The sequence below is a fragment of the Convolutriloba macropyga genome, chromosome 8 (genome assembly GCF_964194025.1).
Source record: "Convolutriloba macropyga chromosome 8, txConMacr16.3, whole genome shotgun sequence".
Classification (NCBI taxonomy): domain Eukaryota; kingdom Metazoa; phylum Xenacoelomorpha; order Acoela; family Convolutidae; genus Convolutriloba; species Convolutriloba macropyga.
In genome coordinates, this window is record NC_134475.1 from 1205075 (window position 1) to 1232762 (window position 27688).

The 27688-nt window shown below is 34.3% G+C and overlaps 1 protein-coding gene across 1 annotated transcript in view; it reads right to left on the reverse strand.

The window, feature by feature from the left end:
- LOC142344372 (uncharacterized) overlaps nucleotides 1-27688 on the reverse strand; it is a 65424-nt gene that overhangs the window by 16924 nt on the left and 20812 nt on the right. The window contains exons 6-8 of the mRNA XM_075395970.1: nucleotides 19716-19798; nucleotides 18900-18982; nucleotides 17979-18116 (exon numbers count right to left, since the gene is read on the reverse strand). Of these exons, the coding sequence (XP_075252085.1) occupies nucleotides 17979-18116; nucleotides 18900-18982; nucleotides 19716-19798 (304 nt within the window). The remainder of the gene's footprint in view (nucleotides 1-17978; nucleotides 18117-18899; nucleotides 18983-19715; nucleotides 19799-27688) is intronic.

The following is a 27688-nucleotide window of genomic DNA, read 5'->3' on the forward strand; positions in this document are numbered from 1 at the left end:
TTTGAAAACAGAATAAGCGAATAAGTGGATATTTCCGATTGAAAAAAGAACTTTTTTCTAGCGAGGCCATGACAAAAATTCTTTTTGTTCTAGACTCTAAACACGCCGGGGATACTCCATGCCGAGTTTGGTACAATTTGGACAAGTACTTGACCCGATAGAATTTCTATGTTTTTGAAAATAGAATAAGCGAATAAGTGGATATTTCCGATTGAAATAAGAACTTTTTTCTAGCCAAGCCATTACAAAATTTTTTTTCGTTTTAGACTCTACATACACATGGGATACTCCATACCAAGTTTGGTACAGTTTGGAAAAGTCCTTGACTCGATAAAATATCTATATTTTTGAAAATAGAATAGGCGAATAAGTGGATATTTCCGATTGAAATAAGAACTTTTGTTCTAGACAAGCCATGACAAAAATTCTTTTTGTTTTAGACTCTACATACACATGGGATACTCCATACCAAGTTTGGTACAATTTGGAAAAGTCCTTGACTCGATAAAATATCTAAAATTTTGAAAATAGAATAAGCGAATAAGTGGATATTTCCGATTGAAATACGAACTTTTTTCTAGACAAGCTATGACAAAAATTCTTTTTGTTTTAGACTCTACATACACAGGGGATACTTCATACCGAGTTTCGTTTGATTTCAACAACTCCTTGACCCGATGAAAAATCCTATATTTAAAAATTAAATATTTGAAATAATCGCAAATTTACGTAAGAAAAACTAACTTTTTTCCAAGGCCAGCTATACCAAAAATTCTTTCCGTTTTACACTCTAAGTACACAGGGGATACTCCATGCCGAGTTTGGTACAATTTGGATAAGTCCTTGACCCGATAAAATTTCTACATTTTTGAAAAAAGAATAAGCGAATAAGTTGATATTTCCGATTGAAATAAGAACTTTTTTTCTAGCCAAGCCATTACAAAAATTCTTTTGTTTTAGACTCTACATACACATGGAATACTCCATACCAAGTTTGGTACAATTTGAAAAAGTCCTTGACTATATAAAATATCTATATTTTTGAAAATAGAATAAGCGAATAAGTGGATATTTCCGATTGAAATAAGAACTTTTTTTCTAGACAAGCCATGACAAAAATTCTTTTTGTTTTAGACTCTACATACACATGGGATACTCCATACCAAGTTTGGTACAATTTGGAAAAGTCCTTGACTCGATAAAATATCTATATTTTTGAAAATAGAATAAGCGAATAAGTGGATATTTCCGATTGAAATACGAACTTTTTTCTAGACAAGCTATGACAAAAATTCTTTTTGTTTTAGACTCTACATACACAGGGGATACTCCATACCGAGTTTCGTTTGATTTCAACAACTCCTTGACCCGATGAAAAATACTATATTTAAAAATTAAATATTTGAAATAATCGCAAATTTACGTAAGAAAAACTAACTTTTTTCCAAGGCCAGCTATACCAAAAATTCTTTCCGTTTTACACTCTAGGTACACAGGGGATACTCCATGCCGAGTTTGGTACAATTTGAATAAGTCCTTGACCCGATAAAATTTCTACATTTTTGAAAAAAGAATAAGCGAATAAGTTGATATTTCCGATTGAAATACGAACTTTTTTTCTAGACAATCTTTGACAAAAATTCTTTTTGTTTTAGAGTCTAGGCACACATGGGATACTCCATACCAAGTTTGGTACAAGTTTGACAAGTCCTTGACCCGATGAAATTTCTATATTTTTGAAAATAGAATAAGCGAATAAGCGGATATTTCCGATTGAAACAAGAACTTTTTTTCTAGCCAAGCCATTACAAAAATTCTTTCGTTTTAGACTCTACATACACATGGAATACTCCATACCAAGTTTGGTACAATTTGGAAAAGTCCTTGACTCGATAAAATATCTATATTTTTGAAAATAGAATAAGCGAATAAGTGGATATTTCCGATTGAAATAAGAACTTTTTTTCTAGACAAGCCATGACAAAAATTCTTTTTGTTTTAGACTCTACATACACATGGGATACTCCATTCCAAGTTTGGTACAATTTGGAAAAGTCCTTGACTCGATAAAATATCTACATTTTTGAAAATAGAATAAGCGAATAAGTGGATATTTCCGATTGAAATAAGAACTTTTTTTCTAGACAAGCCATGACAAAAATTCTTTTTGTTTTAGACTCTACATACACATGGGATACTCCATACCAAGTTTGGTACAATTTGGAAAAGTCCTTGACTCGATAAAATATCTATATTTTTGAAAATAGAATAAGCGAATAAGTGAATATTTCCGATTGAAATACGAACTTTTTTCTAGACAAGCTATGACAAAAATTCTTTTTGTTTTAGACTCTACATACACAGGGGATACTCCATACCGAGTTTCATTTGATTTCAACAACTCCTTGACCCGATGAAAAATACTATATTTAAAAATTAAATATTTGAAATAATCGCAAATTTACGTAAGAAATACTAACTTTTTTCCAAGGCCAGCTATACCAAAAATTCTTTCCGTTTTACACTCTAGGTACACAGGGGATACTCCATGCCGAGTTTGGTACAATTTGGATAAGTCCTCGACCCGATAAAGTTTCTACATTTTTGAAAATAGAATAAGCGAATAAGTTGATATTTCGGATTGAAATACGAACTTTTTTCTAGACAAGCTATGACAAAATTTGTCTTTGTTTTAGACTCTAGATACACAGTGGATAGTCCATGCCGAGTTTGGTACAATTTGGACAAGTCCTTGAACCAATAAATTCTATATTTTTATTTTTTGAAAATAGAATAAGCGAATAAGTGGATATTTCCGATTGAAATACGAACTTTTTTTCTAGACAATCTATGACAAAAATTCTTTTTGTTTTAGAGTCTAGGCACACATGGGATACTCCATACCAAGTTTGGTACAAGTTTGACAAGTCCTTGACCCGATAAAATTTCTACATTTTTGAAAATAGAATAAGCGAATAAGTGGATATTTCCGATTGAAATACGAACTTTTTTCTAGACAAGCTATGACAAAAAATCTTTTTGTTTTAGACTCTACATACACTGAGGATACTCCATACCAAGTTTGGTCTAACTTGAACAACTCCTTGAGCCGATAAAATATCTATATTTTTGAATTAAACGACGATTAGCGTTGTTTGACTAAAATCACAAATATCAGTTCATTTGTGTGTATTATACCATAAAACATTCAGGGCTATTGTATGTTGGTGATTGCCTAAATAAACAGCTGCAGAAATGATATGCAATTGATACCACCACGCGCCAATATATACTGCTAAACGGGCCTTGTAATGTAAAGGGGCCTTAATAACCCCACTATGGAAGGTACCTTCAACTATGTTAGCTTCCGAATTAAAATGTCTCGTTTGAAATTACACTCACTATTTCATCATCTTGCCTCTCTAAAAAATTGCTGTTTTCCTGATCTTCGTTCTCTTTGTTTGCTGAATTAATTGTTGAAAGAGTAGTAAAAACTTTCCTTTGTGCCATTTTCAGAATATTAATCAGAATATTAACAAACTCAATCTGAAAAAAAAATTGCATATCAGTGCAACTATAACTGTCTAAATGGGCCGTTTGCACCGTTCGGCGGTCGGTCTGGCGATATGGAGAAGTCGCCGACACTCGGCAGGCAGCAGGTACGAATACATCTGGTCGCTGTTCAGTCGCTTGAACATTGATTCGAAGGGTTGAAACTTGCCAACATCGCTCACAGCATTCTCGAATTTTGTATTTGTAGTAAAAAGTAAACCCCTCCCCAACCAGCATTATTTCACTTTGTATTTGCAGTAGTAGTTCCCCCCCCCCAGAAACCCCCACAACGAAACTCCCCCCCCACACACAAACCCCCACATCGAAACTCCCCCCCCCCCCCCCCACAAAACCCCACCACGAAACCCCACCAGCTATCTGGAGGATTTCGATACAAACTTTGCAAACTTTGTGAATTACTCTGGCATTGAGCCTCATTATAGTCTAATATTCTTATCTGCTTTGAATTGCTTCTTCAATAGTTCGTGTCTGTTCACAAAAATCTCCCCCCTCCCCCCCCCCCCCCCCACAAAACCCCACCACGAAACTAGTATTATACATTGTATTCGTAGTATTATACCTTTAATCGTGCGACACGTTATAGCAAAATTACGATTTTCGAAAGTTTCGTTTTCAAAATTTGCACTTTTTTTCCGATGTTTTTACTCTGGTCAGAATGAACAATGGAATTTCTATTCGAAGTCAAATTACATGATAAAAATTTTCTGGGTTCTCACTGCGCTGAAAGGTTTTGTAAAAAGGCCTTCAGATAGTCTGATTCAGTACTGGGTCCTCGTTCTATAATGGAAATTTGAGGATTCAGCCCTGAATTGGACTGGGACTAGGCTCCGGGGCGTCATCAAATGCCCGAAACTCATCGTCTTATCCCCTTATTTTTCGTTTTTTGGGTGTAATTGTCCAGCAGCATCGACATGTTTGTTTTGCAACAAAAAGTAGGAAAGTAAGTAATTTAAATTGAAATATTTAATTGTGACAACAGTTTTTTTAGTAACCAAAACATACGGCTTTTGAGAAATAAAAAATCTATGGAAAATTGAAAAACCGGTTTATCCGAAAATAGCAAAAGAGGGTCTGAAAATCTATCAGTCAAGGACTGTGAACAAAATAAATAGTTGTTGCAACTACATGTTCATAGAACTCTTCAACAATGGTCGATGAAAAAGCTATTAAGGAGAAAGAAAAATTTGAATGGTTTATCAAAAGCCATTTGAAACAACAAAGCCTGGTTTAAAATACTTCAGAAAATCAAATAGTTAATTAGTAGAAACAACCTAAATACTTTTACTATCGCAATTTGCGAAAAACGGAAGAAATTTCAACTGAAGTGGTAGCAAAATATTTGACAAATCTTCTGGAGGCAAATTGCTTTTCAATCAAAAGCTAGAACCATGAGTTGCCACGTGATGATAACTCTATTCATTTAACCAGTTGAAACAATGACTGCAACGACAGTAAGGTGTCTGAAGTCAAGACTCACCAAACTTTTAAACAAAATATTTGGCGAAAAAGAAGTAAAATTACTCTTTGAAACATCAATCAAATTTTGTTGTGCCTCAACTGGTTATGAACTGAACTGACAAAATTTTACTGAGACTATCATAAAAACAGAAGAAAAATTGGTCAAAATTAAAAAATGAGTAAGGTTTTTCGAAAACAGATTGTTTGGGAGCAGTGAATATCAATATCTGAGTTGTTACGCAATTCGCATTTAGATAATCTTGTTTCTCATTAAGCAAATGTATACATCTCCTATCTACGCAACTAAAAACAAGAAAAGAACAAGAAAAGTGAGTCCAAAAAGTCAAAAGCCCCTTTTTTATGAAAACAAATTCTTTAAGTCATGAAAAGCACTTTCTAAACTTTAACGTTTCAAAATCTTTAAAGTCTCTCGTCTCTCTCGCCTTTTTTAAAACGTAACTTCGTCCCTCTGTTAGTTCAGCAGTCTAACAAAACAACAAAAACAATAAAAGATGAAATCAAATTTCAAATAAACACCAATTTTTTTTACAATTTTTTTTAACAGAGCTTTAACAAATTTATATCACTCTCCAAAATTCTGAAAACGTAAATTGAAACCAATGTCGTATTTTAAATTATTTGGCAACCAAAAAACCAACGGGATCTGCCGTTTTCTAACAGACGATTGCAAGACAATAGGGCCACTGATATATCAAGACAAAAATTTACAAACGTTTCACAAAAATTTTTAATGTCAAAAAAACTAAATCCTTTCATGTAATACTCATTTCATCAAATACTCATTTCATGTAATAGGTTCAGTAATGTTTCTTCTGTATGCCGGCCAAGCCCGCCAATAAAACAAACTTGTCAGGTGACTAAACACACAAGATATGTGCAATATCAAAATTTAACTAAAATCTTTTTAAAACAAAGAGTGTCAAAACCATATGATTGACCAGTTTCAACTAATCAATCCGATGGTTTTGGAACTATGTAACCATCGAACATTCATTCCACCATAAATTAAAGGAGAAGCAGATATTGAAACCAGACTTCATTTTGCCACACTAGACTAAATGTCCTCTCTTAAAAACCAAAAATTTATTCAAACAATTGGATTTGAAAACCACTTTTTATGGGCCTAAATATGGCATCATTCTACTCTTTCTATGATGCGTAAAAAATAGTTCAATTATGGCTGGAGATTTTCAAAATATGACCTTCAATATAGTTTTTTTTACCTTTGTTTAAAAATTAGGGAACAATTACTTCTGTATACTTTAAAAAACATTAAATGAGTGCACTTGACTATACCAGGAAATTGCGTCTCTTCTTCGTCTCAATCAATCTTATTTTTGTATTGGTTTTGTTAAAACAGATATTCCGTAAAACAGAAAGAGGATATGAACGGTTTGTATATTATTAAACATTGGTGTTTGGGATTTTTGGGGTATGCTACATTTTCTTACCATATTTTCCTGGCGATCAGAAATTTTTTGTATTAGTTGCATTGAAACAAACAGGATTGAGTTTGAAACATGAGTCTAATATGCACAACGTATAAATTGAATGTGCTTCCACGGTGTGATAAGATATCCAACTTGGATAAAAATTTATAGCGTCTTGCAAAAAAAATGTTCACAAAACAACTGAACATTTGAAATGTTATCTTCAAACGAAGGATAAATTGCGAAACTTAAAAGAGATTAAGTACGATTCCGCGATTCAAAAGCAGTTCCCGTTTAATTCAAATATCAGCAGTTTATGAGATTTTTGAGCACTAAAACTCAAACATCCTTCAAACTTTTAAAACCAGATTTCAAAATTCCAGCTGACAAAGAAATTTTTTGTGGGGCTAATTTTTTTAAAACCAATTTCCATGTATCAGTTACCTTAATGGCCAGGGTATCGAAATCCAATTTCAGAAGCAACAATAAATCACAAACATTGGCTTTCATTTCCCATTAAATTTAAAATACTGAAGAGGTGTAACATAGATTTGGTGGTAAAAACTCAATCAAAAATAAAATTGTTCTGTTTCTCAAACAATTTATACTGGCAATTGCAGAGAAGTGCGCTGAGATACGCAGTGGAACAAATCAGGGAATAAATTCAATTTCCATTTTTCATTTTTGGAAGCAGTTTTAATGAAAAATTTTTTGAGACAAACAATTTTTTGCCCTTCTTTCATCTCCGACACTTCCATTTCTTATTTTCCATGATTTAAATTGATGCCTTTAAACGCTTTCTAAAACTGTTATATAGAATTTGATGCTTCTAAAAATTAAAAAAATATATATAACATGTTTCTTTAGGGACTAGTTCAATTTGCCAATTTCTATTCAATGTTTTGTTCTGGTCTTAGCAAATAATCTCGAGGTGTTGGTTAAAATAATTTACCACAAAGCGGTTGAAAGCGGTTGAAGTTTGGTCTAAAGTTCCTAATCCTAATTTTGCTAAAAACAATTGAAATCAAAAGTTGGTTAAGCCATTTCGTTGTTGTCATATACTTATCGTGACTAATCTGTCCAAATTTGTCCTGCGGACCTTCCTATTGAAAAAGTTACGAGGTAAATGTCCGAAAACTCAAATTTCCAAAAAAAGTTGCGTTTTGTTGAAACGAATGGTAATACGGCGGAACCATATTTCATTTTGCGTAACCATTTTCAACGTTGAAGTAAGATACTCAATTTCTTGATTTTGAGCATGTATAATTAACCTAAATTTTGATTGCCCGAATTGATTAGTAATTACTTGAGACCAAATTCAAAAAGAAATAATTGTTTTTGTGAACAATGATATTAGTAAACGCAAAACTTCTAATTGTCTTCCTATCCCACAATTAGAGTCGAGAGTAACATTTCTGAAATTAATGAACAATTCTTTAATTGTTCCGACCCCCACTTTAGTGGGGAGGTGGAACTATATACTAAACTGGGTTTTTTTTGTTCAGTCAGTTTTGGCCCTTCGATATGTTCATCGTAGAGAATTGTGAGTGGTATCATTAAGAAGCCCAATCAGCGTAGAATACGGAATTAAAAAGATTTTTTCGATTTTTGTTTTTTACAGGGAGTTATCGAGGTTTAAAGTTTTGTGAACATTCGACTGTTTTTGTTCACATTTTCAGTAATTTTCGCCAAAATTTGGCACAATTTCGCTAATATAGCTCAAAATAAGTTGAATTGTTTAACGGCATAGTGTTGTGGTTATCGTTACAGATAGAAGAGCGTTGCTGAATTGTTTTATTGAAGGTTTTTTTGGCTAAAATATTTGATAAAGTTTTCAAAATTCAAACTTTTTTCATTAAAAAATGATACAAAATACGCTTTTTTGGACCACTTCGTTAAAGTTCGCCAGTTTAGTGACCTGGAAGCCTTAAAACAGGCTCCCTATTTCCAAAAAGAGCTCTAGTTTCAATTAGGCGCCGTATGAAAGTCCTCTGAAATTAAAACTTTGCCGTTTTTTTGCAGATATGTCTCAATAATTATACAAAATGCATCGTTCTTTTTATTAAAATTTGAAGAATTCCTTGCAACAACTGGTCTAATTCGCAAACACTTGGGACACTTTGTCGGTTTGCTGGGCACGCGACAAAATATGAGAGAGTTTCCACAATATCATGGATTCTTAGAATCAGAGACTTTTTGGTTTTTATTTAGATGCTGCTTTTTTTCAAAATATTTTTTGCTTTTGTTTTTTTAATGTTATTACTGACAATAATTACTGTCTTTCACGGCTCCATTAACGATCGCTCTAACTTACCTTATTTTGCGGCCGAATGTAGATATACTTTGTTTTCAGAGAACCAAAGGGTTTTTATGGCTTTGGGAAGAGTTTTAGTAAAACTTAACTGAATTATTGTCTTTTGCCTTCAAAAGTTACTCATTTGGCTGTCTGAATTTTAAGTTTAACCACTCAAAGATCTAAATTTCTTCCTCAAGAGGTGCAAGTGGACTTTTTCTATCCTTTCGGTTGTTGCCTAATGTCTCTTATGTTATGAATGTATTTGTTTTAGGGAAAATTCTGTGATTTTTTGAACTTGTCAATTTTTTATAATATTTTAGTCAACATTTTGTTTATTCTCAATATGTACAGGTCGATATCTCCTCCGTAAAGAAGACAAACTATTTTTGTGGCTGATTGTTTTAATAGAAGGTTTTCTTGCTTTTGGTACTACGAGTTTTCATGCAAAATTTTCTGATTTTTGTGCATAATTTCCCTTTTTTGCTGTTGTTTTTGTTTCTTTTGTAAATTATAGCATTAACTATCAATCTAACTGAAAAACACTTTACAAAATTTGAGACTGAACATCTTTTTGTCTTCATAACATGTTGTTTGGAGGGCTGCGACGCCGTTCTCTTTCAGAAATTGATAGAGGTTTTTTATTTTTGACCTTTATTTGTTGTTAATTTTTGTTATCATATGCCAAATTTTGTGTAACTAAAGGTCTCAGTGGCCAACTATAGATGAACAAATGAACTTAATAACTAATACCAGTAAATAGCTAATGGTTCTTTTGACTTTCGAATAAAATTTCTAAAAAAAGAGTAGTAGTATTCTTCAACTTATCCCTTTTTCTGGTTAGCTTTTTTTTTCGTATTATACAATGTTGTATCATTTTCGAAAATTAGCCTCATTATTTAGAGCTCTTTTTAATGGTTTGTTGAATCAAACAATAATTTTTCTGTTGCTTAAACGTTTTAAATGATGTCTTCAGGGCTCAGACAATTTGTTTCAGAAGAATTTTGTGAAGTTGAGATAATTTTCAGTTTTTGTGGTTCTTTTTATTGTCATTTTGTGATGGTCGTTTTACAAAAAGATGTTATGGTGGTCAAAGGGCAAATGAAGATGTTATATTCTCGCGGTTATTATCTTATAAATTTAATCTTATATTTAAATTTAAAATTGTTTGTGAAAATTTTTAGTTCAGCTTGTATTTAATGTTATTTTATAGTCTTACGATTTAGTCTCATTAATAACAGTCGCAATTAATTTTCCGAGTAGTAGCAAGACAAACTGTCTACTCTTTTAGTCGAAAGCTTTTGTTGGCTATGAATTTTGAAAATACTTGTTTTTAATGAAAAAAAAAGAGATAGATTTTTGAGTTCTGCCAATTTTATTTCTGATAAAAAGTAGCTAAGCATCTCTATACACAATTCACATCTTTTATCTATTGGAAAACTATTTGCTGTTCATAACGGTTTTATTTGCCTCAAATGGTCTTTCTTCTTGGAACAACCAGTTTTTATAAAACCAATTTTCGTGATTTTTGCATATTTGCTCCTTTTTTGTAGGTTTTTGTTCTCTTTTCACAGTACCACAATAATGGGCGTCATTTGATTTACAAATTTTGTTGCATTTAAAAAAGCAAACCAAGATTTTTATTGTTTGTTGTAATCAGCTTAATATTTAATTGATTGGGGGGACATCGTTTCCGTGCATAATATTTCGTGCAGAATTTTAGTTTTTGTATGTACTTGTCGTTTTTTTTGTAGTCGTATGACATATCCTGGATAATTAAAGGCTTCAATCACTCTCTTTTGAAGTATAAAAGACTCTATCAATGATTTCATTTGATGCGTAATGTTTCTAATCAGTTCGAATTTAAATCGTTTTTTTTTAAAAGCAATGTTTTAATAAACTTTGCCCATTTTGCTTATTTCTATTCAACTTGTTGCCAGGTCGTATTGAGAAAAGTCCCATATTTTGTTCCAAAAAAGTGCCGTTTATTCCTCCGAATATAAATTTCATCTGATGCCATTTTGTTTTTGTTATTAGTGGTTTTCAAAAAATGGATAAAGAATTTTGGTCGTAATTAATATTTGTAACTATTTGATTTTTTTGCCGTCTTTTCTGGTAGTCATATTATGGTAGCCACAGCTCTCATAAACTCCCTAGAGTAGATTGTTATATTCTTTTAGTAGTTTGTTGAACGATATGTTGATATGTTTATTTTGTTTTATCTCTTCCTCATTTGGCAGACAATTAAGTGAAAAATGTAGATGATCGGGGTCGGAACTTAAGGTGCGAATGCACATTACCGAGCCTCCTTTTTCTGTTTATACTCCTACTATCTTGGTTATTAGCTACTGCTTGTGGAAATGAGTTACTCATCGCAGAAACTGGTATTGGATTAATCCAAACGCAAAAATTTAAATTATATTTGCGTACTGTAACTAATTTCTTCAAAACACGCGTATAAACGCAATCTTAAAACGTTTTCATGAAATTTACTAACAACATCAGGTAAGTTTTTTCGAAAAATTTGACATTGGACACGTAAAAAATATACTCCACAAGATTATGTGAGAGTTTGATTAAACCAATCATTATAACACGATCCCAGAACGAGACTTGCTTAGCATATGTCCCAAGAAACAGTTTTTGTGTCTCTTTCAGTTATACAAAAATTTTGCTAGTTAATTGATCAGGTGGTATAATTTTGCAAGTTGAATGGCAATCTTGTTAGTTTATCTTTCGTTCAAGTGGTCAACTTGTAACAGGTTGCCATTTAAGCGTTAAGTGGTCGTGAGCGACACAAGGACGCACGGCACTGACCCTATTTGTTCCGACACCTCTTGAGGGGGGAGGAACTATATACTCAAAGGGTTTTTTCTTGTTCAGTCAATTTTCGCCGACGATATATTCTTCGTAGAGAGTTGAGACTGGTATCATTAGAAAGCTCGTCCAGCGTAGAATATGGAATAAAAAAGATTTTTTTAATTTTCGCTTTTTTTCTACAGGGAGTTATCGAGGTTTAAACTTATGAGAAATGTAGAGTGAATTCTGTTGTTTTTATTCACATTTTTGGAAACTTTTGCCTATTTTTTCGTCTATTTTGCTAAAATTTGTTGAAATTTTTAAGAATAGTGTCGTTGATTTTATTTTTAAGGGCAAAACGCCTTGTTGATTATTCCGATTTAATTTTTTTGGTCAAAAACTCTGGATAAATAATTCAAAATTCAGCCTTTTCATCAAAAACAGCACGAAATAAGCTACTTTAGTCCACTTTGATAAAATTTGCGGGCACTACACACACAAACAACACTAATACAATCTTTGTAGACTCAGAGAGGGGTTATTCTTATCTCAACTTCCACTAAGAATTCTCTGTAATTTCTGAAATTACTGAACAAATCTTTAATTGTTCCGACCCCCACTTTAGTGGGGAGGATGAACTGTATACTAAACTGGGTTTTTTTTTGTTCAGACAATTTTGGCCGATCGATATGTTCATCGTAGAGAATTGTGAGTGGTATCATTAAAAAGCCCGACCAGCGTAGAATACGGAATTAAAAAGATTTTTTCGATTTTTGTTTTTTACAGGGAGTTATCGAGGTTTAAAGTTTTGTGAACATTCGACTGTTTTTGTTCACATTTTCAGTAATTTCCGCTAAAATTTGGCACAATTTCGCTAATATAGTTCAAAATAAGTTGAAATGTTTAACGGCATAGTGTTGTGGTTACCGTTGCAGATAGAAGAGCGTTGCTGAATTGTTTTATTCAAGGTTTTTTTGGCTAAAATATTTGATAAAGTTTTTAAAATTCAAACTTTTTTCATCAAAAATGACACAAAATATGCTTTTTTTGGTCCACTTCGTTAAAGTTTGCCAGACTTAGTGACCTGGAAGCCTTAACACAGGCTCCCTAATCCCAAAAAGAGCTCTAGTTTCACTTAGGCGCCGTACGAAAGTCTTCTGAAATTAAAACTTTGCCGTTTTTTTGGAGATATTTCTCGATAATTTTACAAAATGCATCGTTCTTTTTATTAATATTTGAAGAATTCCTTGCAACAACTGGTCTAATTCGCAGACACTTGGGACACTTTGTTGGTTTGCTGGGCACGCGACAAAATCTGGGAGAGATTTGACAATATCATGGATTCTTAGAATCAGAGACTTTTTGGGTTTTTTTTTGATGCTGCCTTTTTTCAAAATATTTTGCTTTTGTTTTTTTAATGTTATTACTGACAATAATTACTGTCATTCACGGCTCCATAAACGATCGCTCTAACTTATGTAATTTTGCGGCCTAATGTAGATATAGTTTGTTTTCAGAGAACCAAAGGGTTTTTATGGCTTTGGGAAGAGTTTTAGTAAAACTTAACTGAATTATTGTCCTTTGCCTTCAAAAGTTACTCATTTGGCAGTCTGAATTTTCAAATTTAACCACTTAAAGATCTAAATTTCTTCCTCAAGAGGTGCAAGTGGACTTTTTCTATCCATTCGGTTGTTGCCTAATGTCTCTTATGTTATTGAATGTATTTGTTTTAGGGAAAATTCTGTGATTTTTTGAACTTGTCAATTTTTTATAATATTTTTGTCAACATTTTGTTTATTCTCAAAATGTACAGGTCAATATCTCCTCCGTAAAGAAGACAAACTATTTTTGTGGCTGATTGTTTTAATAGAAGGTTTTCTTGCTTTTGGTACTACGAGTTTTCATGCAAAATTTTCTGATTTTTGTGCATAATTTCCCCTTTTTGCTGTTGTTTTTGTTTCTTTTGTAAATTATAGCATTAACTATCAATCTAACTGAAAAACACTTTACAAAATTTGAGACTGAATATCTTTTTGTCTTCATAACATGTGGTTTGGAGGGCTGCGACACCGTTCTCTTGCAGAAGTTGATAGAGTTTTTTTATTTTTGACCTTTATTTGTTGTTAATTTTTGTTATCATATGCCAAATATTATGTAACTAAAGGTCTCAGTGGCCAACTATAGATAAACAAATGAACTTAATAACTAATACCAGTAAATAGCTAATGGTTCTTTTGACTTTCGAATAAAATTTCTAAAAAAAGAGTAGTAGCATTCTTCAACTTATCCCTTTTTCTGGTTAGCTTTTTTTTCGTATTATACAATGTTGTATTATTTTCAAAAATTAGCCTCATTATTTAGGGCTCTTTTTAATGGTTTGTTGAATCAAACATTAATTTTTCTGTTGCTTAAACGTTTTAAATGATGTCTTCAGGGCTTAGAAAATTTGTTTCAGAAGAATTTTGTGAATTGAGATACTTTTCAGTTTTTGTGGTTCTTTTTATTGTCATTTTGTGATAGTCGTTTTACAAAAAGACGTTATGGTGGTCAAAGGAGACGCAAATAAAGTTGTTATATTCTCGCGGTTATTTTCTTATAAATTTAATGTTATAATTAAATTTAAAATTGTTTGTGAAAATTATTACTTCAGCTTGTATTTAATTTTATTTTATAGTCTTACAATTTAGTTTCATTAATAACAGTCGCAATTAATTTTCCGAGTAGTTGCAAGACAAACTGTCTACTCTTTTAGTCGAAAGCTTTTGTTGGCTATGAATTTTGAAAAATAGAGATAGATTTTTGAGTTCTGCCAATTTTGTTTCTGATAAAATGTAGCTAAGCGTCTCTATACAAAATTCACATCTTTTATCTATTGGAAAACCATTTGCTGTTTATAACGGTTTTATTTTCCTCAAATGGTCTTTCTTCTTGGAACAACCAGTTTTTATAAAACCAATTTTCGTGATTTTTGCATATTTGCTCCTTTTTTGTAGGTTTTTGTTCTCTTTTCACAGTATCACAATAATGGGCGTCATTTGATTTACAAATCTTGTTGCCTTTAAAAAAGAAAACGAATTTTTTTATTGTTTGTAGTAATCAGCTTAATATTTAATTGATTGGGGGGACATCGTTTTCGTGCATAATATTTCGTGCAAAATTTTATTTTTTGTCTGTACTTGTCGTTTTTTTTGTAGTCGTATGACATATCCTTGATAATTAAAGGCCTCAATCACTCTCTTTTGACGTATAAAAGACTCTATCAATGATTTCATTTGATGCGTAATGTTTCTAATCAGTTCGAATTTAAATCATTTTTTTAAAGCAATGTTTTAATAAACTTTGCCCATTTTGCTTATTTCTATTCAACTTGTTGCCCGGTCGCATTAAGAAAAGTCCCATATTTTGTTCCAAAAAGTGCCGTTTAATCCTCCGAGTATAAATTTCATCTGATGCCTTTTTGATTTGGTTATTAGTGGTTTTCAAAAAATGGATAAGGAATTTTGGTCGTAATTAATATTTGTAACTATCTGATTTTTTTGCCGTCTTCTTTAATTCTTTTAGTAGTTTTGTTGAACGATATGTTGGTTTGTTTATTTTTTTATCTCTTTTTCATTTGGTAGACATTTAAGTGAAAAATGTAGATGATCGGGGTCGGAACTTAATGTGCGAATGCACATTACCCAGCCTCCTTTTTCTGTTTATATTCCTACTATCTTGGTACTGCCATCTCTACCATTCCTACTATCTACGCAATCTTAAAACGTTTTCATGAAATTTAGTAACAACATCAGGTAAATTTTTTCAAAAAATTTGACATTGGCCACGTAAAAAAAATATACTCCACAAGATTATTTGAGAGTTTGTTTAAACCAATCATTATAACACGATCCCAGATCGAGACTTGCTTATCATATGTTTCAAGAAACAGTTTTTGTGCCTCTTTCGGTTATACAAAAATTTTGCTAGTTAATTGATCAGTTGGTATAATTTTGCAAGTTGAATGGCAATCTTGTTAGTTTATCTTTCGTTCAAGTAGTCAACTTGTAACAAGTTACCATTTAAGCGTTAAGCGGTCGTGAGTGACACAAGGACGCACGGCACAGACCCTTTTTGTTCCGACCCCTATTGAGAGGGAAGGAACTGTATACTCAAAACCGTTTTTTTTGTTCAGTCAATTTTCGCCGACAATATATTCATCGTAGAGAGTTGAGAGTGGTATCATTAGAAAGCTCGTCCAGCGTAGAATAAGGAATAAAAAAAAGATTTTTTTAGTTTTCGCTTTTTTTTTTCATTCAGGGAGTTATCGAGGTTTAAACTTCTGAGAAATGTAGAGTGAATTCTGTTGTTTTTATTCACATTTTCGGAAACTTTTGCCTATTTTTTCGTCAATTTTGCTAAAATTTGTTGAAGTTTTCAAGAATAGTGTCGTTGATTTTATTTTTAAGGGCAAAACGCCTTGTTGATTATTCCGATTTAAATTTTTGGTCAAAAATTCAAAGTTCAGCCTTTTCATCAAAAACAGCACGAAATAAGCTACTTTAGTCCACTTTGATAAAATTTGCGGGCACTGCACACACAAACAACACTAATACAATCTTTGTAGACTCAGAAGGGGTTATTCTTACCTCCATTTCCGCTGAGAGTTCTCTGTAATTAAAACTTTGCCATTTTTGCTAGCTTTACTCGTTTATTATTAAAATGGAGAATTTTTTTGAGTTTTATTGGCCGTTTTACTTACAAATCATCTATATCTACAATATTTGAAAAATCAATAGTTCCTAACGGACAATAAGCATTAGCAGGGCTAGTTTTGGGCCAATCTTTGACTGTTACAATCCAAAAAGAATTGGGATTGCAATCAGTCGGTCTTTTTTTGAAAAAGACCTTCTTCAATAGTAAAGGACAGAACATATCAATTGAAAACTCAGGATTAATAGGTCCAACTGGCTTCCTAAGCACCTCTAAGCTAATGCATTTAGTTTTTTTTACTTTAAAGTTTATGATCGTTTCGACTTTTAAAATAATTGATTTTTAAATAAATAGTGGCCTTATAAAACTTTCCTCCTTTTTTTTCTTAATTTGGTCAACTTGCAGCTTAGTGTCAGCAAAGAAAGAATGCTTCTTCGTTCTACTGATTTGAAATTTTGTCTCGATTGCGTTTTAAGCCTGAAGTTATTGTTTTCTGGCTTTGATACTACTAGATTTCTGATTCCGCCACTTCAGTTTCTATAATTTCCACAATTTAAATTGATGCCTGAGATGTTTCTTCAGGGACTAGTTCAATTTGCCAAATTTTTTCAATTTTTTGTTTTTGTCTTAGAAAGAAATTTCGAAGCATTGGTTAAAATAATTGACCACAAAGCGATTGAAGTTCCTAAAGTTTATTCGAAAGTTTTTAATCCTAATTTCGCTTAAAAAGATTGAGTCAAAAGTTGTTTAAGCCATTTCGTTGTTGCTATCTATTTGTCGCAATTAATTTGTTCAGATTTGTCCTGCGGGCCTTCCTTTTGAATAAGTTACGTAGCAAATGTCCGCAGACTCAAATTTCCAAAACATTGGCTTTTTATGGAAACGAGTGGCAATACAGCGGAACCATTTTTCATTTTGCGTGATCTTTTTCAACGTTGAAATAAGATACCCAATTTATCGATTTTGAGCGTGTATAATTAACCTAAATTATTTTTTTAAAAGAAATAGTTGTTCTTGTGAACATTGATATTGGTTAATACAAAACTTCTAATTGTCTTTCTAACCCACAATTAGAATCGAGAGTATTAATTCTGAAGTTAATGACCAATTCCTTCATTTCCGTTTTTATCTTGGTTATAAGATACTGCATGTGGAATTTAGTTGTGCAAATGAGTTAGTCATCGCAGAAACTGGTGCCGGATTTATCCAAACGCAAAAATTTGATTTATATTTGCTTACTGTAACTGATTTCTTCAACACACGCTTATAAACGCAATCTTGAAACTTTTTCATGAAAATAAGTAACAAAATCAGGTAAGTTTTCTCGAAAAATTTGACATTGGGCACGTAAAAAAATATACTCCTCAAGATTATGTGATAGTTTGATTAAACCAATCATTATAATACGATCCCAGATCGAGACTTGCTTATCATATGTTTCAACAAACAGTTTTTGTGTCTCTTTCGGTTGTACAAAAACTATGCTAGTAAATGATTAGTTGGTACAATTTTGCTAGTTGAATTGGAATCTTGTTAGTTTGTCGTTTATTCAAGCGATTAACTTGTTTAAAAAACGCAATTTATTTAAAAACCCAGACACGTGCTACAGTGCCTATTTACTTGACTACTTAAGTATCTGAAATAATATAGTTTAATAATTAAATTCAACAATTCACATAGTTTCAAATTTCAATTAAATTTATTTTTCAACTTACCAGGTAGAATGTCTGGATAGATGCTCCTGGTACGAATTCCATCAAGTGATCCATAGTCACGTGTTCAAATGACTCAGGAAGTCCTGAATTGAGGACTTCTTCATGGTGACATTGCCCTTCGTCTTCACAAAGGCCGACCTGATGAAAGATATCACGAATGGTCTCTAATCAGACTTTGTTCAGATTAATTTTTCAAATTTTTCTGCACTTGAAATCATCTCTAATCAGACGTTATTAACACTATTGTTCACATTTTTTGTGTCCTTAAAAAAGAACACGGAAATGATCCACATATTGCTAAACATAGTCCGTTGATTGCTGGGATATGTACAAAACGCTTTGGAAGTTCAAAAAGAATAAATATAACATAAGTTACGTTTACCCAATTTAAAAATTGATTTTCGTCATTATGTTTAGTCAATTTGAACAAAATATGAACAAAATGTGAACAATTGAATTTCCATGTGAACAAAGACAAAAACTCGATAAGGTTAAAAACATCAAAAGGTTTTTTGAAAGAATTCTATTTCAAGGAATATCTGAAGGACCCAAAGGCACTGGAGTACAGAGATTTGTTGAGGGACCTTTTTTTAAGTTTTCATTGTTTTTAATTTCCTTATTATCCAATATATTTTTTTTATGTTTTTAGTATTCCAAACGTTGTAAATAAAATATATTCTTATTGTTTTATGTATTTTAGAATTTGCACATTGCCATTTTGTTGACACTTTTAAGGTGTGTATCATTTTGGAATTCAATTTTTCTTTTTTTTTTTAAATTTTAAGAAAAGAGTAGCTTGTGGAAGCTTAAAATCCGTGACGGTCACACTAATAATTTTTTTTTAATTTAAACTTAGAGCCTAATAATGAGTTATTTCTGATTTTTATGTCTGATCAAATATATAGTTGTTCAGTTACCTACCTTATCAATAAGGCATTCTTCGGAACAAGAGATTGTAACAGCTGCTGTGATGAAGATTTGTTCACACTCAGCCTTCGAAATATCTAAACGTCATTCAGTTCAAGCTAATACGATTCCTACTTTTGAAATATTCTGTTTAACTTTCTAACAACTTTCATCATTCGACATAAAATATTACTGCAGGAATGTTAACCTTGTTTCTTTTCAAAGTATTTTTAGAAGGTAACAATTAACTGATTAACGAACAAATTTAATGTTTATCATTTATTAAATATGAGCCGTATAAGAAATATAAGTCGCTGTAAATGAAAATTTAATTTTGCGTAAAAAATGCTTACTCTGTACCTAATGATTGCAAAAACAAAAATTGAATAAACCTATCGTAATCTATTTTGTGATAGTTTATCGATCGAAACGCATACAATAGCCGCGGCTATTGTTTGCGTTTCAATCGATAAACTGAGACGAAATTATACGAAATGAGACCAAATTTTTATTGAGGGCAAATTCAAGCGGTCATGACCTCTTGAAATTGCCCTCAATAAAAATTTGGTCTCATTTCGTATAATGTATAGGCCGAAATGACATAATACCAAAACCTTACTTATTAATGCACCCAAATTATACCCATTAACTAAAAAGTGACTAGAGAGTAAGTCAACGGGTTCCAGGGATAAATCTCGTAAAGGGTCAACATGGCAAATACAATTGCAGCAACTTTGTATGAGATCAATAATACGTAAAAAAAGTTTACCTGGCCGATACGGTTGCAAAAAACTTTGTATGATATAGAATAATAGATAATAGTATAGATACCTTTGATGCCGAACAGTTTCTCTCCTGTGCAGTTGATGTAGTATTCATAAAAGCCATGGTGTTTAGCCTTCAAACGCTCCTTCCTAAAATATCACAATAAAAACAAAATGGAGAACAGTTTCATCGCGCAGAATGCGGATTCTGTCCATGTATGGAAATTGTATAATCGCATAGTAATCTTTACAAAGGTATGTATGAACATTAATCCTTTGCCGAGACACGATGCTTATCTTGCAAGATCTCAGAAGATTCTTGTGGGAAAAAATGTTCGTCTTGCAAGCTGAAAATAATCTTGCAATATCTCTTGCAAGGATAACACTGAGTCTCGACAGGGGGTGGTCAGACAACTCGTATTAGACTATGATAAATATTACCAATAAAAAACGCATCAGATTGGAAAAAAATATTATAGTGCTCGGATGTATTTATGATGACAACTTGAGAAAGATAAGTTATCTATTAAATTAATTAAACATAAATCAACTATCATCCAGTGAATTGCTCTCGAACGACAGGCGTGAGCAATTTAATTTAGAGGTGACGTAGTTTAAAATTGTTTTAGGGGTGAAAACAATCTTCCCCAATGGCTTTCGAGCCCTTACCTACACGTTGTCAGCCTGACGTTTTATCATTCAGCTACAAAAGCTTTGCTTTGTGGTCAGTCCCTTTAGCCAACAAATTTTACTTCAGAGTCAGATTAAATTAAATTGCTCAAACAAGAAAAACTAAAATGTGAAAAATCATTCAAAAAGACTCAAAGGCCTCAAGCGAAAATTTTGCGTAAGAAGACACAGCTTCGTTTGAGAGCAATAAATAAATCAAAATGTAAATTATATCTCAAAAATGAACACCCACTATTCCATTTTCGACTTGTTGATTCCAATTAACTGGTATACTTTAAAAAAAGGAGACAAACAGTTTTAAAATTGGTAAATAAACAGTTAATGTTAACAAGACGGATCGCATGATTATGTGCGTAGCACAGAACGCTCCCACATTTTTTATTGACGACTTGAAAAAGATCCCACATATATATGTATTTCTATACTCACAGACAATTTTTAGCACTCCTGTACAATTTAATGTTTCTGCAGCTTGCAAGGAAACTATTTTTGGTATCGATAATGCAGCATTCTTCCAAAAATTTGAAGTCAATTTCACAAATACAAAATTTAATTCCGGAGATCAGTTCCTTTAGTCTGCTTTTTAAAATTAGATTCCAAACAACTGAATAGTTCCCATCCAGGATCCAAAAATGAAAATATTCGTCATATTTTTTAACAAAACAATTCAAAAGGTTTTTAAAAAAGAAAATATAATCTTATTGGCATCGCAACTGTTAAAAATCAGAAACCTCTAGGAGTTACATTAATTAAAAAAAAGCTCTGATATTGAAGATATTTCGGTTTTGAAAGTCTTCTCTAGGAAGCAAAAACAAATTTTGCGGCTGGCGGAAACTTTGGATCAAATGTTTCAACAATGATTATTTTTTATGGAGTTCTTCTCGAGATGCAAAAACAATTGAAAAGTGCCAAAATTAAATTATCCAAACTTTAATGATTTTTCACTTTTTTGCGTTTTCACCAATTTTGCCACTGGTGGAGACTGTGGATCACTGTAGAATTTTGTACTTTGCTTAGGCTGACTAGCTGGGGACTAGCTAGCGCCCAAAACTCTAACAAAATGAAAGGGGTGTTTTGATGGCTCTCGGACTTTTATTGGAGTGTTATTTTGTCCCCACACTGCTCTTGTCGGCTGTAAGAAACTCCAGTTAGAATAATGAATTGAGTTGAGTAATCAAATAACATTCAATTGATCAAATGAATAAACAGAAAATGTAAAAGATAACAAAATCAAATCAATAATCAACCAGAGTTTTATAATAAAGATGGTTCACAACTTTAACCAAATTCACCACTAAAGAGCTACTATTCTCTAACTCTACAAGCTCTCAATTGAGCCGCCTGATCTAGCTGCGGTTGATTGGTGTTCTCAAGCGTTCTGATTTTCAAGCGCGCAAACCGGTGTTCTGGTTTCCAATCGCTCAAACAGGTGTTCTGAATTTATCAAGTCAATTCAATACCCTCAACAATGTTTTTGTTATCACAACTTCTCTACAGGTCAACTCCTGAGCTACAGTTGTGTTATAGTTGTGTTTTGGTAATGCCATGGTTCTACTCCTAAATATCTTATCAAGCAACAACGTGCAAATTGATCAAAACAAAAGAATCTGTTCACTTCACATTATAGACCACATTAGAAAGGCCTTTCTTACGTAAAGTTTGTTATGACTTCAAAAGAACAATTGAATGACCTCAACGACTTCTTTATACATTGCTGACTTCTAATCAAGCTATTCAAACTAAAACAAAAGCAATGTCAGACTTATGACGCTATCAATTAATCAATCGCTCAAACTATGAACTCAAGAGTTTAGGCCTTATTTGGAAGTTTAAAGTCCCCCCCACGTTCTCTAAAACAAATTCCCCAAAACTGACAACAAAGGAACTTGCCCAACGGTATGCACTAACTTACTACCAAGTTTAACCGCACTGAGGTAAATAACTGATGATAACTAACTTTTACAAATTCATTCCCTCTCAGAAAATCAAAATTGCACCCACTCAACTTCTAAGTAACCCTTTTTTTGTTCCAAAAAAGCCTGGTCTGTCAAATGGCCTTGAATCGAAAGCCAAAAGTCTTACTAGCATTTTGATGGTAACCGATTTTCGAAATTCAAGTTGTATCCATTTTTATTGCAAAATTTTGCGAGAAAAGTAGGATTTACCAAATTCTACACTCCTCCCTTCTACACTATTAGTCTCTCGAATAATTGCTAAAGCTGGCATTTGACCTACATCTCAACCAAACCTAATCTTAACAAAAATGTTTTGCTTGTCTTATTGATACATCTAGTCTCCCTTATCAGTAGTTTTTGCTTCATGCATACCTTACGTTTGGTTATTAGTTCCACAACATATCACAACAGACTTATTCATCTACGCAAGGCCTGGTAGACCAATTTGAGAACCATCGCTAACTACAAATGAGTATTAGTAGTACATCAACGCATTACTCTAGAACATTAATCAAGTTTACAGCATGTGAATTCAAATCAACAATTAAGGCTGAAACTACTAGAAGGATTATACAAATTAAAAACTTGTCTCTGTATAAAGATATAACACATATAAAAAAACTAATAAAGAGGCAACTCAATGGCAATCTCTGTTACGTCTTATCTACAAAACAACCGATTAGTTGAACCATCGAATCTTTTCATCATTTCCCCCGGCCATCTCACCAAAAATTCAATTTCAACAATTTCGGTAACTCCAAATTCAATTAAATTGGTTCAACTCAGCTTTCATAACTATTTCAATGTTAGTTATTTTACAAACTATGCAAATCCACCTAAAATTCACAAGCAAAGTTTCTGTGTTTAACCACAGATACTCCATGCACCCTGTACCAGTTACAATTTGGGTAACAATATCAAGCAAATATTTCACCATATAAACAAACTTAACACCATTAATCAATTCTTCGGACTTAATCTAGCACTCTACCGAACAGTGATTAGACACAGAAACTAATTTTAAACACAATAATAGGATACCAAAATAAAAGAAGCTATCGTGCTGAAAATTACCAAACCGACTGTACTTCCTCAAAATCTTTCTTCCTTCGATGCTTGAAAGGATGTCCGCCCATCTCCTCTCTGGACCAACACCTCACATCCGGAGGCCTCCTCTTCCAACACCATCTCTTCATCAGCTTCAGACTGCTCCGTCTCTCCTTCCAACTCGTCTGAAGCCACATTATCCCTCGTGACAACGAGTCTCGACAACCGTTGATACAGAATCCTCTCTGACAGAACTCCTCCCTTCTGCTGTAGACATCGCCTATCGATCCCATCATCTCATAATGCAAATCGACAGACTACCGACTGAGGCCCCCGTGTTCTGCTGTACACTACATCACTTGTGCTATCAACTGTTGGGTACCACACAATAGGCATTGCCTGGACTTCCTCGCTTCTGCTTCCTAAGTCGTTTGAAGACCCCAAAGAAACGGGATAACTTTCTTTTCGAGGGCCGTGGCCCTGACTAACACAATTATACGCCACTCCCATTCGGAACCACAGGTCATCAGAGTCTCTTTCAACCATCCACACATTGCTGTGCCCTATATTTCCCTCATTAATTCTCTGAATTTCCTCTGTAACATCCACTCCTGTATTCAATTGGGCGTCCAGATATCTATCTTCCATTCTATCTGAAGTCATGCCATTAACAGATCCTGATTGTTCCAAGGAACCTCCAGCTTCACTGCCAAGAGTAGACCGAAATTCAAACTCCTCGGTTGCGATCAACTTCTCTGTTACCTTAGTACTGTAAATCAGCTGATGGCTCGAACTTCTAATTTGACTTACTTGCCCGTTTGTTCGCTCATTAGTTGCTAAGTCCTCTGGTGAACTGCAAGACTTACTCTCTTCTGCTGACACCTGACCACAACTCCTGGATCCCAAGTCCTCACAACATGAGCCGCGTAATTCAGCTGATTGCTCACTGCGACTTGAGTCGGCCTCCATTCTGCATTTCCTCCCTCTCAGATTTCGCTTTCTAACACCGCTTTCGAAGTTTTCTAGCCGCCTCTTATAGAATTTTGTGTACTGACTTCCAAAACCTACCCTCTTTCGCCTAGCCGTTCTTTGTTGGCCCACATTTCGTTCTTGATTTGACCACTGAAAAGAAAAGTTTTCTCTTAAGTCTTTTTGGCTTTTCATAAAGAACTGCTCCAAAGCTCTCAAAATGTTCTCAACCAAAGACACTTCAGCTGTTCTCCAGTTGTTATGACAAGTTAGGACAATCAGTTTTTCTCTTAAAATTGGGGTAGTCAAGAAAACCTTGTTCACATGGGTGCCGGATTGGCGCGGAGTATCCTTCTCCCGAACCGGGACAGTCTCCCCTCCATACTCTTCTTCTGGCCACGTGTCTTCAACTCTAGACAAGTTCTTTTCCTGTCGGGCCCATAGATCGGACCTACTTAAGCACGACTGGTTCTCAACACCCAATGTACGATTATGGCTTCTCTGTAATTCTTGACATTCCTCAGAAACAGGCCAGTAGGCAACCATCACTCCCTTATGGTGAACAGTTGTTTTTATAGTGTCATTAACTGAACAAACCTCAAATCCTTCTATTACTTCAGTGAAAGTGGAGAGTTGGTCCCGCTCTCTTGTGGAAATCGCTACAATTATACCCTCTGTAGGAATCTCTGATGAGTTTTCCCATTCGAACTCAGCTACTCTAGCTAAGGACAGCATTTGTAATCTATATTCACCTGAACTGTTCCCTGGATGTAACTCTGAAACCACTGAAGGACAGTTATGAGCGCCTTGAACATAGTCGGCTTTAGACGTGCCAGATCCATTAACTTTCAGAACCCCTGTTGTTTCCCAGCAGAAGTCTACTTTGCACCCCCTCGAAAGAACTTGAATCCTATTTCGTCTATTCAAATTTTTGGGACTCTGGAATACACTGCTATCGTTTTGAAAGTTCACAACTGCCCGTTTCCTAGTTTCTAACTCTGCCTCCAGCTCCTGAACCACTGCATCCCCTTGTGGATTAACAACTGCACAGAGCTTTAGCCATTCCCCTTTTAAGTCACACGGGTTGTCACTCCGCTGATCCTTTCTACAAATTTCTCCAGTCCTATTTGTTCGTGAGTCCGTACATTGCCAGGGTCCAGAACTTACGCTTGCGGAACAAACGGAACCATTACATTTCTCTCTAACTTTATTCTCGTTTTGAAAAGACTCCACTTCATCACTACTAGATACACAACCCCGTTTCTCAGCTATACATGGGACTTCTTCAATAACACCCCCAATCTTTTCAATCAAATTAGCTCTAAGATTGTCCTCAGCTAGACATTCCGCAAAAGTTCTTTGATTGGATTCTATCTCTCTCATATCGACTCCACCGCCTCCTACTAGAGACAAAAACTCAGGTGACAAGAGATCTAAGCAGTCGCTGTTCTTCTCTTGAGTACAGCCAAAGAACTTGAGAGGAAGCTCAGTTTCGTCGTCCTCACTACCCTCATAATACAAATCACTCATGAAGAAACAGTCAACTCCTTTATCGTTCGCTGATGAACGTTCTACATAGTACTGGAATCCCTCAGGTGTGACTACCTTCTCTAATTTTGACAAGAATTTTTCCCTATTCTCCTCCTGTAGTCTTCTCTGTTCTTTGCTCTCTATAACAACGTGGGTCAGCGTCTCACGGCGCTTCTTTTCCTCTTCTTGCTTTTCAACTCGTAACTCTAACTCTCTATCCTCCGATCCTTTTCCTGCATCAAAGTTTTTGCATTCTTCAACTTCTTTTCCTCGACACGCCTCTTCATCAAAACATTCAAATGACTCCTTTTTGAAATCTGTAGAAGCAACATTTGTCTCCAGCCATTCACTAGGGATCACAATTATTTCTTGTCCAGTTCTTTCATCGTACCGATACTTAATACCTACTTGCTCTTCTCCCAACTTACTCCGACCTAATTGTTCTGCTTGCTCCTCACTCAACTGAAGCAACTCCTGGATCCCAATTCCTCACAACATGGGCCGCGTAATTCAGCTGATTGCTCACTGCGACTTGAGTCGGCCTCCATTCTGCATTTCCTCCCTCTCAGATTTCGCTTTCTAACACCGCTTTCGAAGTTTTCTAGCCGCCTCTTATAGAATTTTGTGTACTGACTTCCAAAACCTACCCTCTTTAGCCTAGCCGTTCTCTGTTGGCCCACATTTCTTTCTTGACTTGACCATTGAAAAGAAAAATTTTCTCTTAAGTCTTTTTGGCTTTTCATAAAGAACTGCTCCAAAGCTCTCAAAATGTTCTCAACCAAAGACACTTCAGCTGTTCTCCAGTTGTTATGACAAGTTAGGACAATCAGTTTTTCTCTTAAAATTGGGGTAGTCAAGAAAACCTTGTTCACATGGGTGCCGGATTGGCGCGGAGTATCCTTCTCCCGAACCGGGACAGTCTCCCCTCCATACTCTTCTTCTGGCCACGTGTCTTCAACTCTAGACAAGTTCTTTTCCTGTCGGGCCCATAGATCGGACCTACTTAAGCACGACTGGTTCTCAACACCCAATGTACGATTATGGCTTCTCTGTAATTCTTGACATTCCTCAGAAACAGACCTGTAGGCAACCATCACTCCCTTATGGTGAACAGTTGTTTTTATAGTGTCATTAACTGAACAAACCTCAAATCCTTCTATTACTTCAGTGAAAGTGGAGAGTTGATCCCGCTCTCTTGTGGAAATCGCTACAATTATACCCTCTGTAGGAATCTCTGATGAGTTTCCCCATTCGAACTCAGCTACTCTAGCTAAGGACAGCATTTGTAATCTATATTCACCTGAACTGTTCCCTGGATGTAACTCTGAAACCACTGAAGGACAGTTATCAGCGCCTTGAACATAGTCGGCTTTAGTCGTGCCAGATCCATTAACTTCCAGAACCCCTGTTGTTTCCCAGCAGAAGTCTACTTCGCACCCCCTCGAAAGAACTTGAATCCTATTTCGTTTTGAAAGTTCACAACTGCCCGTTTCCTAGTTTCTAACTCTGCCTCCAGCTCCTGAACCACTGCATCCCCTTGTGGATTAACAACTGCACAGAGCTTTAGCCATTCCCCTTTTAAGTCACACGGGTTGTCACTCCGCTGATCCTTTCTACAAATTTCTCCAGTCCTATTTGTTCGTGAGTCTGTACTTTGCCAGGGTCCAGAACTTACGCTTGCGGAACAAACGGAACCATTAATTTTCTCTCTAACTTTATTCCCGTTTTGGAAAGACTCCACTTCATCACTACTAGATGCACAACCCCGTTTCTCAGCTATACATGGGACTTCTTCAATAACACCCCCAATCTTTTCAATCAAATTAGCTCTAAGATTGTCTTCAGCTAG